This window comes from Zingiber officinale, chromosome 9A (genome assembly GCF_018446385.1).
Source record: "Zingiber officinale cultivar Zhangliang chromosome 9A, Zo_v1.1, whole genome shotgun sequence".
Lineage (NCBI taxonomy): Eukaryota > Viridiplantae > Streptophyta > Magnoliopsida > Zingiberales > Zingiberaceae > Zingiber > Zingiber officinale.
In genome coordinates, this window is record NC_056002.1 from 31669358 (window position 1) to 31685061 (window position 15704).

Below are 15704 nucleotides of genomic sequence, written 5' to 3' on the forward strand. Positions count from 1 at the left end.
ACGTTAAACTTTAGAGTCAGACCGGCGACTATAAACCCCCGGCTTGAAGACCGTCGAGCGGCGACGTTAAACTCTAGAGTCGGACCGGCGACTATAAACCCCCCGGCTTGAAGACCGTCGAGCGGCAACGTTAAACTCTAGAGTCGGACCGGCGACTATAAACCCCCCGGCTTGAAGACCGTTGAGCGGCGACATTAAATTCTAGAGTCGGACCGGCGACTATAAACCCCCCGGCTTGAAGACCATCGAGCGGCGACGTTAAACTCTAGAGTCAAACCGACGACTATAAACCCCCGGTCGGAAGACCGTCGAGCGACGATGTTAAACTCTAGAGTCGAACCGGTGACTATAAACCCCCCGGCTTGAAGACCGTCGAGCTCCGGCGTTAAACCCTAGAGTCGAACCGGTGACTATAAACCCCCTGGTCGGAAGACCGTCGAGCGGCGACGTTAAACTCTAGAGTCGGACTGACGACTATAAACCCCCCCGCTTGAAGACCGTCGAGCTGCGACGTTAAACTCTAGGGTCGGACTGGCGACTATAAACCCCTCAGATAAGGCAGCGTCGCGTCGAAGCACTTCAGCGAGACATTAGCAAAGAATCTATGAAAAAGGGAGAGTCATTTGACCGATCGACGTAGTAAAGGAAAACACTATGCGAAGAGCTTATAGAAATCCCTAGTGGAGGGTTGTCTGGCCGATCAGCGCAGTAAATAAAAACACCTCGGCTACAAATAGAAAGCCTCTGCGGAAAAAAGGTCTAGAGACCGGTCGGCATAGTCAAAAGGAACACTCGAAAGTAAAGGCTAACGCAACAAGAGTGGGAATTCATTTAAAATTAGCATTTGAAGGTTACAGACGCCACATGAAAATTAAAGACTCGCTGATCGGAAGCTTTCCTGAAAATACTTCACTCAAGGAAGTCAAAGATATGCTTTCGGATGGTAGAAAGAAGCGCCGCGTGCTCCGTCGTGGGGATGGCCACGGACTCAGGAAGCTGACCCTTGGTCTTCAGATAATCCACCGTGGCTGTGATGGCTAACTCGAAGGCGATGACCAGCGGGTCGGAGACTTTCTCTACAAACCCCGCCGAGTGGATGTAATTTTGCCTCAAGGCGGCGACGCGGCCCGGCTCCTCCTCTTAGTACTCTTTGAAGGCAGCACGGGAAGCATCAAGAGCCCCCTGCAATTCCTTCAAATCATCCTTGAGTTTGGTCACCTCCGTCGAGCGGCCGTTCTGCTCACCTTCTAGCAGCTCGGCTAGCTCATTCACGCGCTGCTCCAGAGCGCGGGCTTCCACGTTCTTCTTTTCCAGATCGGCGATGGCGGTGTTCTTCTGAGTGGTGGCCAGCTCAATCTTGAGATCATAGGATTTGACCTTCTTGTCTAGCTGGTCCAACATGTAGGCCTGATCGGCCGTCTTCTTCCGCTCGGCCTCTAACAGATCCTTGGTTTTGTCGAGCTCCTTCTGCAGCTCGGCATAAGAAGGGCCTCGGGAAGATGACGGACCGCCCTGACTCTTCAACCTCTTCAACTCTTCCTCCACCATCGCCAAGTGGTTGGAGACAGCAATCTCTTCCACCCATCGCTGATGTACATTAAAAGGTTAAGGAGGCTGATCGGGAAAACTTCATTAAAAAGAAGTAAACCTTACCCCGGTGGACTGCTGCATGTGGTTATCCGCCAGCTTGTCGAGTGGTATCATGGCCACACGGGCCCGAGCGTCTGCCCACATTTTAGCAAGGGGCCCCTTCATAGTGATCATATGCTCGGGGGTCGTAGGCCGATCAGACTCGGCCATAAAAGCCTTAGTAGGGAGGTGCAGAGTAGCCCTAATTGTGCGTCGCTGGCCAGGAGTCGTCTGAGCGGACGCCAAAGGATCAGAGGCTGGGCTGGAGAAGGTGGACAAAATGCCCGAGCGGAGGACTCGGCGTGGTGCAGGAGGAAGGGAGGCAACCGGAGCCGCTTCGATGGGAGCTGCAGGCGCCTCCAGTTGAGAAGGAGTCTGGTCGGAGGATAGCGCCTCGACCGATGGTGCTTGGCCGTGTGGAGAGGCGGTGCCCGTCCGCTCAGACGCTTGCACGGCAGAGGTTGCCGAACGGAGGGGCTTTTCAACTCTCCGTCTCTTCCTATTGAGTGGGAGCTCGTCATCCGGATCGAAATTTTCCTCCTGAACGGCCGGTTCTTTGCCAGAAGTTGCATCGGCGGTAGCATCCATTGGCGAAGCCTGAGCGGCCGACTCGCCTACCTGCGCTTCGCTCTCGTCCTCATGAGAGCCGACTGGAGCAATGCCCAGTTGCTCCATTTCCTTGGCCGCTGCCGCTTCGAGCGCGACCGCTTTCTTCTTCAAAATTCCGAACAGCACCGACTCCATTACGATGTTCGCTGCAAAGAAAAGAGAAGGAAATCAGTTAGAACTCAAGGCAAATGTACAAGTAAAGTTCTTACCGAAGCTGCTCGGGAGGGGGGTCCGACTCGGACTCAAGCCAAATATGTACATCACTCCTTCAGGTAGGAGCTTGTTGATGTCGAGCTTCAGACCGGCTAGCAGATTCGCTGCTTGAAGATAGTCCGGTTGGGTCTTATATTTCTTCAGCTCGGGAGAGATGGGCGGTCCGACCTACCATTTCGTACGGAAGGGGAGCCGCTCGGGAATACGAAGGTAGAAAAAATTCTCCTTCCAGTGTTTGTTGGAAGAAGGCAACTTATCAAAAAAGACTAAGCCGGGCCGAGCTTAAAACAGATAAGTGCCCGGCTCGGACTGTTTGGGGTAATAAAAATAATAGAAGATCTCCGGGCGGAGAGGAATGTTGTGTATCTTAAATAAGACCACAACCCCGCACAGGAGGCGAAAGGTGTTGGGAACCAGTTGGGCGAGCGGAATGCCAAAAAAGTTACAAACTTCGACAATGAAGGGATGAAGGGGAAACCGCAGACCGGCTACGAATTGGTCGCGGAAGAGACAAAAGGCGCTGCTCGGCGGTATGTGTGGCCGAGTAGAGGGTGAAGGTAGTATTAGCTCGAAGTCGGAAGGGATATCATAGGCGTTAAACAGGCTCTCGGCATCGCGCCGATCGAACCGCGACTCCACGGTGGTATACCATGGGCCGAGAGCCGGGTCCGCAAGTTGAGAAGAGCTTGCCATCGCCAAAGTAATGGAAGAAGTACAAATCGAAAGGGGAAGCAATTGCACAAGTGAAAAAAAGAAGCAAAACAGTAGCTAAAGGATGAAACGTGGCTGAGAACGCGAAGAAAACACAGGGATGAAAGGGAAAAAGGAGGAAGAACCTTACAAGGGAGTTGAGGATCGAAGGAAGAAGGTGGAGAATCATCGGAGAAGGGAAAATCAAAGTCGTCGGAACGCTGAAGCATCGAGGAAGGCTGCGGGACACGCGAAGGCAAGGGTGCGGCGGAGGAAGAAGGCGAAGGCTTTATAAGGTCGAGTCTGATCTGCCTCGACCGTTGGATGCAGGTCACAGGAACCGAGGCTCGCATCAGGCCGTTCATTTCAAACCGCCGATATCCCATCGGACACATCGTCGAGCCGTACGATGACGCCAGCGGAGGTGGCAAATGGCACCATGTCATAAGGGCGCATTTAATGAGCGCCATTACGGTGCACAGCGCGCGTGCTCGATCTTAATGGAGAAGATTTGCACGAATCTTGAGGAGATCCGAAGGGCGTCAGCGGAGACCGTCGACACGGCAGGAAAGCCAGCGCCCGGAAGAGGCCGAGCGACCGTTTGGAAGAACATTCCCTAGTGGCAGGGCGATATCACTCAGGCCGATCGGCTGTCCAGTCAGTCGGACTTAACGCCTCCTTCGACTAGACTTGAAGGGGAGGCATGTGATCCGGTGGTAAGGACGGGGGATCCTCGTTGGCGGAAGGTCAACGACACGTGGAGGTCAAAGGTCAAGAGATTCAACCCTGAGTCTGGCCGACCGGATGAAGTAGGCCGACCGGTCGTGAATCCTCTGAACCGAATGAAGATAACCCGACTGGGGGTCGGGTTTCCGATGCTCAAGGTAAAAAGGTTGTAAGCCCAAGCGGGATGTCCGTTCGGCTGGGGCACCAGGCAACATAGACTGGAGCAATCTCATCCGAGCATACGACCGGGAGTTATCCCGGTCGGACCGATACCTATAACCGGCGACATGAGTAATACGCCTACCGAGCGGCCTACCCGCTCGGCCCTGGAATAGACAGGGAGCGCAAGAGGACAAAGGAGACAGGGGATAACATCATCCTCAAGACACCTGCCGCCGACAAGCAGTAGAGTTGGCGGCCGAGCCATACACAGGATCATACGACAGAAGCTTCCATCGTCACATCCGGGATATGCTCGAACGATTGCGGAATGGCGCCAGAGGTACTTTACTGACACATGCTCGTTAAGGTATGTTTGGAGAAGTATGCATGCATCGGGAAGCGTGCCCGCGCTTCCCCGCAGTTCTATATAAGGACCCCCAAACGTCGACGAAGGTATGCGCAACTCTTTACTGTAGCCACATTACGCTGCCTCTCTCGTTGCCTGACTTGAGCGTCGGAGGGCCGTCGTCGGGAAACCCCTCCCAGCTCGGTTTCTTTACAGGTTCGTCGGAGAGCTGCACCACCAGTCGAAGACAGCGGAGCGTGCCACGTCCCCAGCATCCGTCGACTCAGCGCTCGGACAGGATCACAAAGTTAAGTCAAACATAACAAAAAAAAAGTAGCATAAGTACATAAATTGAGCATAAATAAACCAATTTGGTAATTTAATAAATTAAAGATACTCCCCCCTTAATTTAGTCCTTAATTATAAAAAATTATTAAGTTATGTTTGACTTAACTTTTAACCTTTTTTCTCTACTTTTGACATAAATAAAAAATAATACTAAGTAAAGAGAAATTTAACTTGTAATGATAGTAATAAAAAAACTAACTTTTAATCTCTTTCCAAATATTTAACTTTAAGTTCCCCGTAAAATCATCACTCTAACTTTCTTTTTAAAAAACTTAGCTTTAAAAAGAGTTTTTTTATAAAAAACTTAGGGTGCGTTTGGTACGTGCATTTTTCATTTTTATTTTCTGAAAAACGCGCGTTTTCTGAAAATTGATGTTTGGTTTGCATTTTTCGTGTCTGTTTTCTAAAAAAATAGACAACATTTTCTAGAAAAATAAAGAATGACAAAAAGTCATTTTCTGTTTTCTAGAAAATGCGCGTTTTTCAGAAAATGAAAATGAAAAATGCGCGTACCAAACGCACCCATAGCTTTTAAAGGAGTTTCTTTTAAAAAAGTTTAGCTTTAAAAAGAATTTCTTTGCTAAATATTTAGCTTTGAAAAGGATTTCTTATTTAGCTTTGAAAAGGAATTTCCTTGTAAAAATACTGAACTAAATTCATAGCTTTAAAAGTTTTTTTTTTTAAAAGCTTAACTTTAAAGAACTACTTTTTTTTAAAAAAATTTAATTTACTTTCTAAAAAGTACTTACTCTTCTTTTGAAAAATACTTTAACTTTTAAAAAAACTTAATTTTGAAAAAGTACTTTAAAAAAATTAACTTACTTTCTAAAAAGTACTTACTCTCTTTTTGAAAAATACTTTAACTTTAAGATTTAAAAAAAAAAACTTTAACTTTGAGATTTAAAAAAATACTTTAACTTTGAAAAAATATTTAACATTAAAAAAAATATTTAACTTATCTCCTTTCACTCCCCATTGATTAATGTCTTAAAATTTTTAAAAGTAAATTATTTAAGTTTGAGGGTCTTAAAGTTCAAGCATGAGAAACATAGGTTAAAAAAATATAAAATTTATTATATATTTTCCTGATTTTCTATCTTACCCTTTCTAAGTTATCAAACATGTTGAACTTATGAGTTTGTATGAGTCGGAGTTAATCTTAATTTTGAGAATATTATCTCTAAATTTTAGAAAATATTTAAGTTTGAATTTTAAAAAATTTAAGTTTAAATTATATTAAAATTTAAAAATTATTAACATTTGGAAATAAGTAAGATTTTAAAATTAATAAAAATTTAAAAATTAAATTAGCATTTTAAAAATAAATTAGATTTTGAAATTAATTAAAATTTAAAAATTAATTATAATTTGAAAGTTAATTAACATTTGAAAATAAGTAAGATTTTAAAATTTATTAAAATGTGAAAATTAATTATGATTTGAATGTTAATTTTTGAAGATTAAATTAAGTCTAATTTGATTCGGTTTAAGTTTGGTTAAGTTTGATTAATTTGAATTATATTTGTTTTGATTTAAAGATTAAGTTAGGTTTAAGCTTTAATTAACTAATTTTAAGCCTAAATCCATCTCACCATTTTTCTACATTGTCAATTAGGGAACCTTATCTATTTTATGAGATAGTTAATTTTATCTTTAATTTAGTTTAAAATCTAAGGATTGATTTACATTTGAATTAGAGTAAGGTTTAACAGTTAGTCAATTGAACATCTATTTCAATAATTGGCTTCCAGGCTAAAGCGAGACACTAGGCCTTTTTGGATATTACAGAAACAACTACTTCTAGACAACCTTTTAAAGAAATTGAATATTTAATTTTATTTCTGAAAATCCTAGGTCTAACTGGTCAAGTGTCGATAAAGCTTAAGTTCTTATCTACCATAATCTAAGCATATATAAGGAGAGCGGTAAAGTAAACATCAAATAAGTCTATTTAATAATAAAAATAGTCTTTTCATTAGCTCCCCCTGGATCATAGTCTCAATAAGGTCTATCAAGGTAATGAATTTGATCATTGTGAATCTAATATTGATTAAGTCCAACTTGATTAATCAAGTTAGACTTAGGGATCCATGCTTGGGCTAGTTTTCTATTTGGTCGATTCACTAAGGATAAGTATGATTTGAATTTGTCTTTTGCCATATATCCGAGTTCAGATCGATTGTATACGACTCTTTATTTTTCAAGGATCATATCAAGATTCTTAGAACTCAAAGTGAATCGTTTCCAACAAGTTCCTAAGTTCTTTGATTTGACTTTTCAAGTTGGAATTTTCTTCCTCAAATTGTTGGACTTGAGTTGAAGTTCCATCTTGAACAGATTAGGTCAAGGAGCTTGGGTTAGTTACTTCCTTAAGGGCTATTACCTCCTTTTGGAGTAACTTAACCCGGATGTTGGATTTTGCCAGTTTTCTAGACAAGTAAGAAATTAAATTCTATAATCTAATTATTGACGAACTTATAGTGGAATCATCTTTTGAGTCAGATTCAGATTCTGATTCAGCTCTGGTTCTGGACTTAGACTCGATTTTGGCAACGTAAGCTTGTACTGGTAGAGCAAGGAAGCTCGCTTACTCATGTTCTTCGTCAGAGTCTTCTAAGGATTTAGATCATGTTGCTTGCAAAGCCTTCCTTCTTCTTTGCTTTTGGTTTGGACATTTCAGCTTGTAGTGCCCCTTCTTGTTGTAGTCGTAGCAGGTATCTTCAGATTTGACCTTTGTACTGGTAGAGCAAGGAAGCTCGCTTACTAATGTTCTTCGTCGGAGTATTCTGAGGATTCAGACCATATCATCTTTTGAGTCTGATTCATCTTCGGACTCAGATTTGGTTCGACGCTTGGTTTTTGGTTCCCTAGTTCTGCTTGTATCTGTGACCAAAGGAATACCTTTCTTGACTGGTAGTGCATTAGTCTATTCATGAAGTTTGAATTCAGAAAATAACTCATCTAATTTAATTAAGGAAAGGTCCTTAGATACCTTGTAGGCATCTACCATTGATGCTCACAATGTATTCCTTAGAAAAGTGTTTAGCGCCGACTTGATGACGTCGCAGTTCTCCACTTTTGTCCGATTGCATGGAGGCCGTTCAGTAGATCTTGGATGCAAGTGTGTAACTAGCTCGCCAACTCACCTTCTTGCATTTTAATGTTATATAATTTATTAAGAATTAAATATCTCTTACTTACCTTAGTGTCGGAGGTCCCCTCGTGTAGTTCGATAAATTTTTCTTACAATTCTTTTATGTTTGAGAAAGGGCCGACTCGATTTAGTTTTTCTTTGGTTAAACCACATTGGAGAGTACATGTCGCTTTTGCATCTGCCTCAATCTTCCTCTTTGTTGGTGTGCCCCATTAGTTGCAGGGGATGAGTACTCCATCATGGTGGTGAATGTGAATCCAGTTTGGATTATGATCTACATTTCCACTTGCATCTTCAAGTGGTACTTCATCCATCTTTCCAGTATCCAAAGTCCTCGCCAAAGAAAAGGGGTGGGTGTGCAGTACTGTAACATTCTTGAAGGGATATTTTAGTGAAGATCTTGTAATGACAAAAATAATGAAACTTGTGTTGTTTAGTCTTAGGAAAATCGTACCGGTTCCACTGTACAAAATTTTTGTATAAGAGTCGAACCTTTCCTTAAATAACCTATTGTGTTCTTTAGAAGTTAAATTAGGAATCGCAGACGGAACTTAACATCATTGATTCCAAATTTAACTTATCTGTTCTTGATGGTTTAGATTTGGATCGCAAGCGGAACTTAACACTATTGATCCAAATCCACCTATGTTATTAATTCAATTAAATATTAATTTCCAAAATTGACTTCCAGGACTGCATGGCGAGGCACATGACCTTCTTGGATATGGAAACAACCACCACCGCCTAGACAAAGCCTTTTAAGGAAAGCTAATATTTAATTTCCTTAAATAACTCTAGGTTAACCAAAAAGAACAATCGAATCACAAATTCAAAAAATAAAGAAAACACAAACTCAAAAAATAAATTCGAAAAACTAGATCTAATGCCTCTTGTGTTTGGAATTCATACAAAGAAAAATAACTAGTATGATGCGGAAGAAAATTACTAGTTATACCTTCTCTTTGTATGTTAATGACCTCGAGATCTTCTGCCGTATTCCTTGCCTCGCCTTAGACGTCGTGTGGGCGACGATCCTCCAAGATGAAAACCATCCAAAGAGCTTTCTTCTTCCTCCTCTAAAATCTGGCCACCACCACCAATTTAGGAACCAAAGAGAGCAAGGGAAAGGGAAGGGAAGAGATCCGGTCATCATGAGAGAGCACAAGCAAGAGACTAGAATTAGATGCCTCCTCCTCCTTCTTTTTCTTCTTCTCCTTCTCCTCCTTCTCCTCCTTCTTGTATCCGACCACTTAAAGGAACCACAAGCAATATGTGGCCGACCCTAGCATGATAAAGAGCTAGGGACCGGCCCTAAGGAGGAGACTAGAGAGAAGAGAGAAAAAAAAACATTAACCCATGAAGCCTCTCCTCCCCTTCTTTTATAATACTTGCTCAAGGCAAATAAGGAAAAAACTTTTTACAAAAAATTAAAATCTTCCTCATGTTTTTCCTTTTCTCTTTTTATTTTTTTTCCTTTTCTTTCCTCTTGATTGAATCAATTACCAATCATAGATTAGTTTTAATTTGATTGGATGATGATTTAATCCTATTGGCCGGCCCCTTGCTTGGGCACCAAGCAAGGGTGGCCGACCCCTATAAGGAAGGAAATATATATTTTTATAAAATTTTACAAGAAGAAATCCTCTTATAAAATTTTACAAGCTCTCTTTCAATTTCCTAAAGTAGGAGTTAAAAAAGGAAAGCATTAAAAATTAAAACCATGTTTTAAAATTTAAAACTTCTCTTATAAAATTTCCTTTTTTAACATGGTGATAGAAAATTTAAATTTTAAAACTTCTCTTCCTTTTTTTCTAAACCATGAGGATGGTTAAAAAAAGGAAATTTTTAAAACTTTTAAACTTTCTTTTAAAACATGTGGCCTAATTCAAATAAAAAAACTTTTTAAATTTAAAATCTCTCTTTTAAAACTTGTAGTTTTCTACAAAGAGAAGATTTTAAAAATTCAAAAACACCCCTTCTTATTTGAATTATTATGGCCGACCCCCTCTTGCTTGGGCACCAAGCAAGGGGCCTACCCCCTTAAGAGGATATGATGGCCGACGATTGCTTGGTCACCAAGCAATGGACCGACCCCCCTTCTTGGATACCAAGATGGGCCTTTCTTTGGATGGACTTGAGGCTTTAATGAGGCTACAACAGGGACCTAGAGGAGAAATTAGTTTGGCCTTCCGATGAGCTTGAGTATCCTGTGTTCGCCTCGAACACACAACTTAAGTTCATCGATAATAACTCATTCCACTAGAGAGTTATTATCACACTACTGCACCAATTCCAAATTACATTATGGGCTCCTTCTTATAATGAGTGTGTTAGTCTCTCTGTGTTTAAGATAATGAATGCCCACTAATTAAGTAAGTTACTGACAACTTACTTAATTAATATCTAGCTCTAATAGGAGTACCACTCAACTTCATTGTCATGTTGGAGTAAGTCCACCTGCAGGGTTTAACATGACAATCCTTATGAGCTCCTCTTGGGGACATTCTCAACCTAGATAACTAGGACACAGATTCCTTCTATAATCAACAACACACACTATAAGTAATATCATTTCCCAACTTATCAGGCATTTTGATTTATCGAGCTAAACCTCACCCTTTGATAAGCCAAAGAAATAAATATTAAATATATGTGCTTGTTATTATATTAGGATTAAGAGCACACACTTCCATAATAACTAAGGTCTAGTGCTTTTATAAAGTCAGTACAAAAGAACTTACCTAAAATGGTCCTACTCAATACATTTGGAGTGTATCAATGTAATTTATTAGTTAAGATAAACTAATACTTAATTACACTACGACTACTTCAACGGTTTGTTCCTTTCTAACTTAGTCGCGAGCAACTTTTTATAATTTATAAAGAACCGACAACATGATCTTCTGTGTGTGACACCACACACCATATTATCTACTATATAAATTAATTGAACAAATTACATTTAACAAATAAATGTAGATATTGACCACTGTGATTCTTTATTTCTAAATAAATGTTTATAAAAACACTAGGCTTTTAGTATACACTCTAACAAGCTCCCACTTATACTAAAAGACTATGCTGCCATATATCCTGCCATACATCTAATTCCCAAACCTTCAACATGTCCATCAAAAGCTCTTGCCTTAGGGGCCTTAGTGAAAGGATCTTCCAGATTATCACTTGATGCAATCTAGGCGGCAACAACTTCTCCTCGTTTATACGATTTCTCGTATTGGGTGATACTTGCGCTCTATTGTGTTTACTTGCCTTATGGACTTATGGTTTCTTCGAGTTTGCTACTGCACCACTATTATTACAATAAATTGTAATAATTTTGGGCAAACCAGAAAACATGTTTAAGTCCATCATGAAGTATCTGAGCCATACAACTTCTATGACTGCCTCAGAGGCTGCCACTTACTCAACTTCTATGGTGGAGTCCGAAAAAGCACCTTTGCTTATCACTCTTCCATAGTTATGACTTCACCTCCTAAAGTAAATACAAAACCCTGAGGTTGAGTTACTATTGTCCCTATCCGATTGGAAGTCAAAATCCGTGCAACCCACAGGGACCAAATTATATGCCTTGTAAGCTAGCATATAATCTCTAGTGCCTCTAAGGTACTTCAATATATGCTTTACCACAACCCAATATCCTTGTCTAGGGTTACTTTGATATCTGCTAACTATGCCCTCGGCAAAACAGATTTCTGATCTCGTGTATAACATACATTAGGCTTCCGACAGTCGAAGCATAAGGAACTGCCTTCATTTCCTCTATCTCCTTTGATGTCTTCGGAGACATCTCTTTGGATAAAGCTACTCCATGCTGAAAAGGTAAGAAACCTTTCTTGGAGTTTTGCATGCTTAAATGAGCAAGAATTGTTTCGATATATGAAGCTTGAGATAAGTAAAATATTCTTTTCTTGTGATCCCTTAGTACTTTGATCCCAAGAATATATGCATTCTCCCAAGTCCTTCATATCGAATTGTTTGGACAACCATACCCTTACTTCTGACAATACTTTGATATTGTTTCCAACTACCAAAAATGTTATTTACGTATAGTACAAGAAATACCACCACGTTTCCATCACACTTCTTGTATACACAAGACTCATTCGGTTATTAAATAAATCCATAGGTCTGTATTACTTTATTAAACCGGATGTTCCAAGACCTTGAAGCTTTACTTCAGTCCATAGACTGATTGAGCTTACACACAAGATGCTCTTTGCTCTTTGCAATGAATCCCTTCTGGTTGCTATATATGGATGTTTTCTTCAAGACTTCCATTAAGGAAAGCTGTCTTGACATCCACTTGCTAAATCTCATAGTCCATATGAGATGTAATAGATAAAAGAATCCGGATAGACTTAAACATGGCTACCGGTGAAAAAGTTTCCTTTTTCAACAATCCTTGCTTTGAAAGTTTCTACCTTCCTGTCTATCCCTCTTTTCCTATTGTAGACTTATTTTCACCAATAGCTTTTACACCATTTGGTGATTTTATAAGCTCCCAGACTCTATTAGAATACATATATTCTAATTCTGTATTCTTTACAAAGATGCTGCATCTTTATCTTGGAGTGCTTCGTTATATGTCCGGGAATCAGGTTCATGTCCACCAGGGATCAAGTCCAAAGACTCTCCCAAAACATGAATCTTTTAGGTTGCCTAACAACCCTCCCACTATGACGAGACACTTTCTGCAATTACGTGTTGTAGTTTCTTGTGATATTTCATCTTGTACAATTGGTATTAGATTAGACGTGTCCTTTAATTTCCTTAAGAACAATTTTTACTTATGGGCTTGTGGTCATAGTATAATCCTTTTCTAAAATCGGGCATTGGTGCCAACAATGACCTTCCGATTTTAAGGACTATAAACCTCTTTTCGTTTTTCCAGGATAACTCACAAACAAGTGAACTCATGTCCAACTTATCAGTGTCTCTCATGTGCTAGACCACCCAAATCCGAATATGCTTCAGACTAGGCTTATACCCATTCTGTAATTCTATGTGAGTAGAGAGTTCTGACTTAGAAGGTACTATGTTCACTTCTGTTTCCAGTGTATATCCTTAAAATGAATTTGGTAATTTTCTGAATAACTCATCATCGATCTAATTATTCCATAAGAGCCTTATACCTTCTTTCTACTATACCATTCTGTTGGGGTGTACCAGGTGCAGTTAGTTGGGATTAAATCCTGACTTCTGATAAGTGACTCCTAAACTTTCCTAAGAGGTACTCGTTACTACGATTTTATCGTAGTGTCTTGATACTTTTACTTTGACGTTACTCCACATCAACCTAGTACTCTTTGAACTAATCAAAGCACTTAGACTTGTTGCGCGTCAAGTAAATGTATCCTTATCTCGAATAGTCGTCTATAAAAGAGACGAAATATTCGAAACAACCTCTTGCCTGAATAGTCAAAGGTCTACACAAATCAGAATGAAACAATTCTAACATATCTTTGGCTCCATACCCCTTAGAATTAAAAGCTTCTTAGTTATTTTTCCTTCCAAGTAAGACTCGCAGGTTGAAAAGATTTCCACTACCAATGAACCCAAGAGTTCATTGGTTATTATCCTTTGAATCCTACTAAAGTTAATATAACCTAGCCTTAGATGCCAAAAATATGATTGGTTCATTTACGAAGGTTACTTTCTCTTATTAAAGTTGTAAAATGTGTTATTAATTTCCATTTATTGCATCGTGGGAGTTATTGGATTATAAATTGTCAACCAACGTACCAGAACAGATAACTTTCCTATTTTTCTTGATAACAAGTTTATTATCAAAATAGACATAATATCTATTCTTTAATACTTTAAAAATCGAAATAAGGTTCTTTCTAAACTTTGTACGTAAAGACAATTTCTGAAAATCCATATTTTATTCCTATCAGAAGATAAACATCTCCCACTGCAACAGCTGCTACTTTTGCAGTAGTGCCTATATAGACGGTGTTTTCCTTTTCATATAGCTGTCGGGTTTCCTGGAACCCTGCAATGAATTGCAGACATGATTAGTGACATCTGTATCTACACTCCAGGTATTGGTAGATAACACCACTAAACATGTTTCAACAACTAATGAATTAAATACACCTATATTGTTCTCAGTTCTAAGAGGACAGTCTACCTTAATGTCCAAGTCCTATCATTATAATTGGGACTACTAAGTTTTTTCTATAGTATAACAACTAGAGGATTGAAAAACATTTAAAATCCTAAGAATCACAAAAATATTTGGTCAAGACCAACTCCTTAAAATCCTTGTGAATTTTGTATGCCATAATAGTGTGGACGTATACAAAATCAAAGAGGAGATTTTATCCATTAATTTTATTATCTCGTCAACCTTACTTTATGATGAATAAAATTAATAGTTGGTCTGTCTTTGAACAAATATTTGGTCAAAACTTTGAATTTAAAATAACATTTATTCCTCAAACAATATTTTTTAAATTCACCAACACCTCAAACACCGGGAATTATGCATGCCACGTTAGTGTGGACGTATACAAATTCAACATTCGTAAGAGGAGGGTCTTACCCATTAATTATCTTGTCAACCTTGAATTACCTCAAACACTATGAATTTTGTATGCCACATTAGTGTGGACGTATACAAATTCAATTGTTTGTAAGAGGAGGTATTACCCATTTTATATTGTCAACCTAACTTTATGATAAATAAAATTACCTCAAACACTGTGAATTTTGTATGCCACGTTAGTGTGGATGTATACAAATTCAAACTTCGTAAGAGGAGGGTCTTACCTAACTTTATGACAAATTAATAGTTGGTATTGCTTTGGTCCCGCAAAACAATAGCAGTGACTCCGTTGGGGAGGATACTATTGAATGCGTCTAAGTGTATACCATTACTTGATACTTAGTCCATTAAATAGGATTATGTCCCTTCAGTTGGAGAAGATCACACGCTCCTAAATAATTTCCTATAACCATCCATAAAGGAAGTTTGATCTAGTGATCCACAACAAACCCATCCGTTGTGGAGGGAGGCACTCAGAGCCAACACGCAAGCTTGTTGCATCACTTACAAACCAGTAATGGAGACTGTGGAATTTATTAAAATCCCTCTCCCACTTAATTATTTAAAAATGAGGATTTTAACCTATGCTAGCATACATCACATGCACATAAACATCACAGTAAATAAAAGCAATAAATTTAGAAATTAATTTTCCAACTATTATGGTCTTTTCCATCACTGTCTTCAGTATGCTCCAACCCTAGCTGCTGCCATCTTTAGCCACCTCCATCGGGTCGAGGCGTCGCATCCATCTTGCTTCTTATTCCACTGTGCCTTTGGTGCTTCAAAAGTACCACACCTCGCAAGTATTCAATCCGCGACAAAAATAGAATTTTACATGTGCCGATCCTATATTCCACGAGGGAATGCACATGAAATCTAGATCGAAAATAAAATTCTAAAATCCTAGGGCCAATACAGTGTTGATGCGGGAAGCATCCGACGATCGAACTCATGTTTTGATAATGGCAAAGGATTCAAAGTTAACGTGTTTTGTAATCTAACAAGTCTATTTGAATATTTCAGGAAAGTCCTAGCTGCGGTTAGGCAAAGGGAAAACCCTAGGGGGTGGTAACCCTAGGTCATAGGGGGTGGTAACCCTATGCGGAAAGTCTTGGCAGGTCGATGGCTTTAGGAAAAAGTCCTAGGGGGTGGTAACCCTAGGTGGAAAGTCCTGGTGTTGCGAACTAGGTGAAAGACTGGACTAGACGGGAAGCGGATGCCCAGCAGAAAGTCCAGAAGCGTCGAGTGCTGAG

General features: G+C 40.0%; 1 protein-coding gene across 1 annotated transcript; it reads right to left on the reverse strand.

The window, feature by feature from the left end:
• Positions 1-1140: 1140 nt before the first annotated feature.
• LOC122019125 (nucleolar and coiled-body phosphoprotein 1-like) lies at positions 1141-3611 on the reverse strand. The gene is made up of 3 exons (XM_042576627.1): positions 3288-3611; positions 1654-2343; positions 1141-1587 (listed from the first exon to the last, which is right to left on the reverse strand). The coding sequence occupies exons 1-3, from the start codon at positions 3609-3611 to the stop codon at positions 1141-1143; spliced, it is 1461 nt and encodes a 486-aa protein (XP_042432561.1).
• Positions 3612-15704: the final 12093 nt, after the last annotated feature.

Bases quoted from the DNA above. Each gene is read 5' to 3' on its own strand.
- LOC122019125 (XM_042576627.1), bottom strand. From the start codon at position 3,611: ATGGCGCTCATTAAATGCGCCCTTATGACATGGTGCCATTTGCCACCT. The intron at 2,344-3,287 runs GTTCTTCCTCCT...GGAATTTTGAAG, and splicing joins ATCCTCAACTCCCTTGTAAG to AAGAAAGCGGTCGCGCTCGA. The intron at 1,588-1,653 runs GTAAGGTTTACT...AATGTACATCAG, and splicing joins ACATGCAGCAGTCCACCGGG to CGATGGGTGGAAGAGATTGC.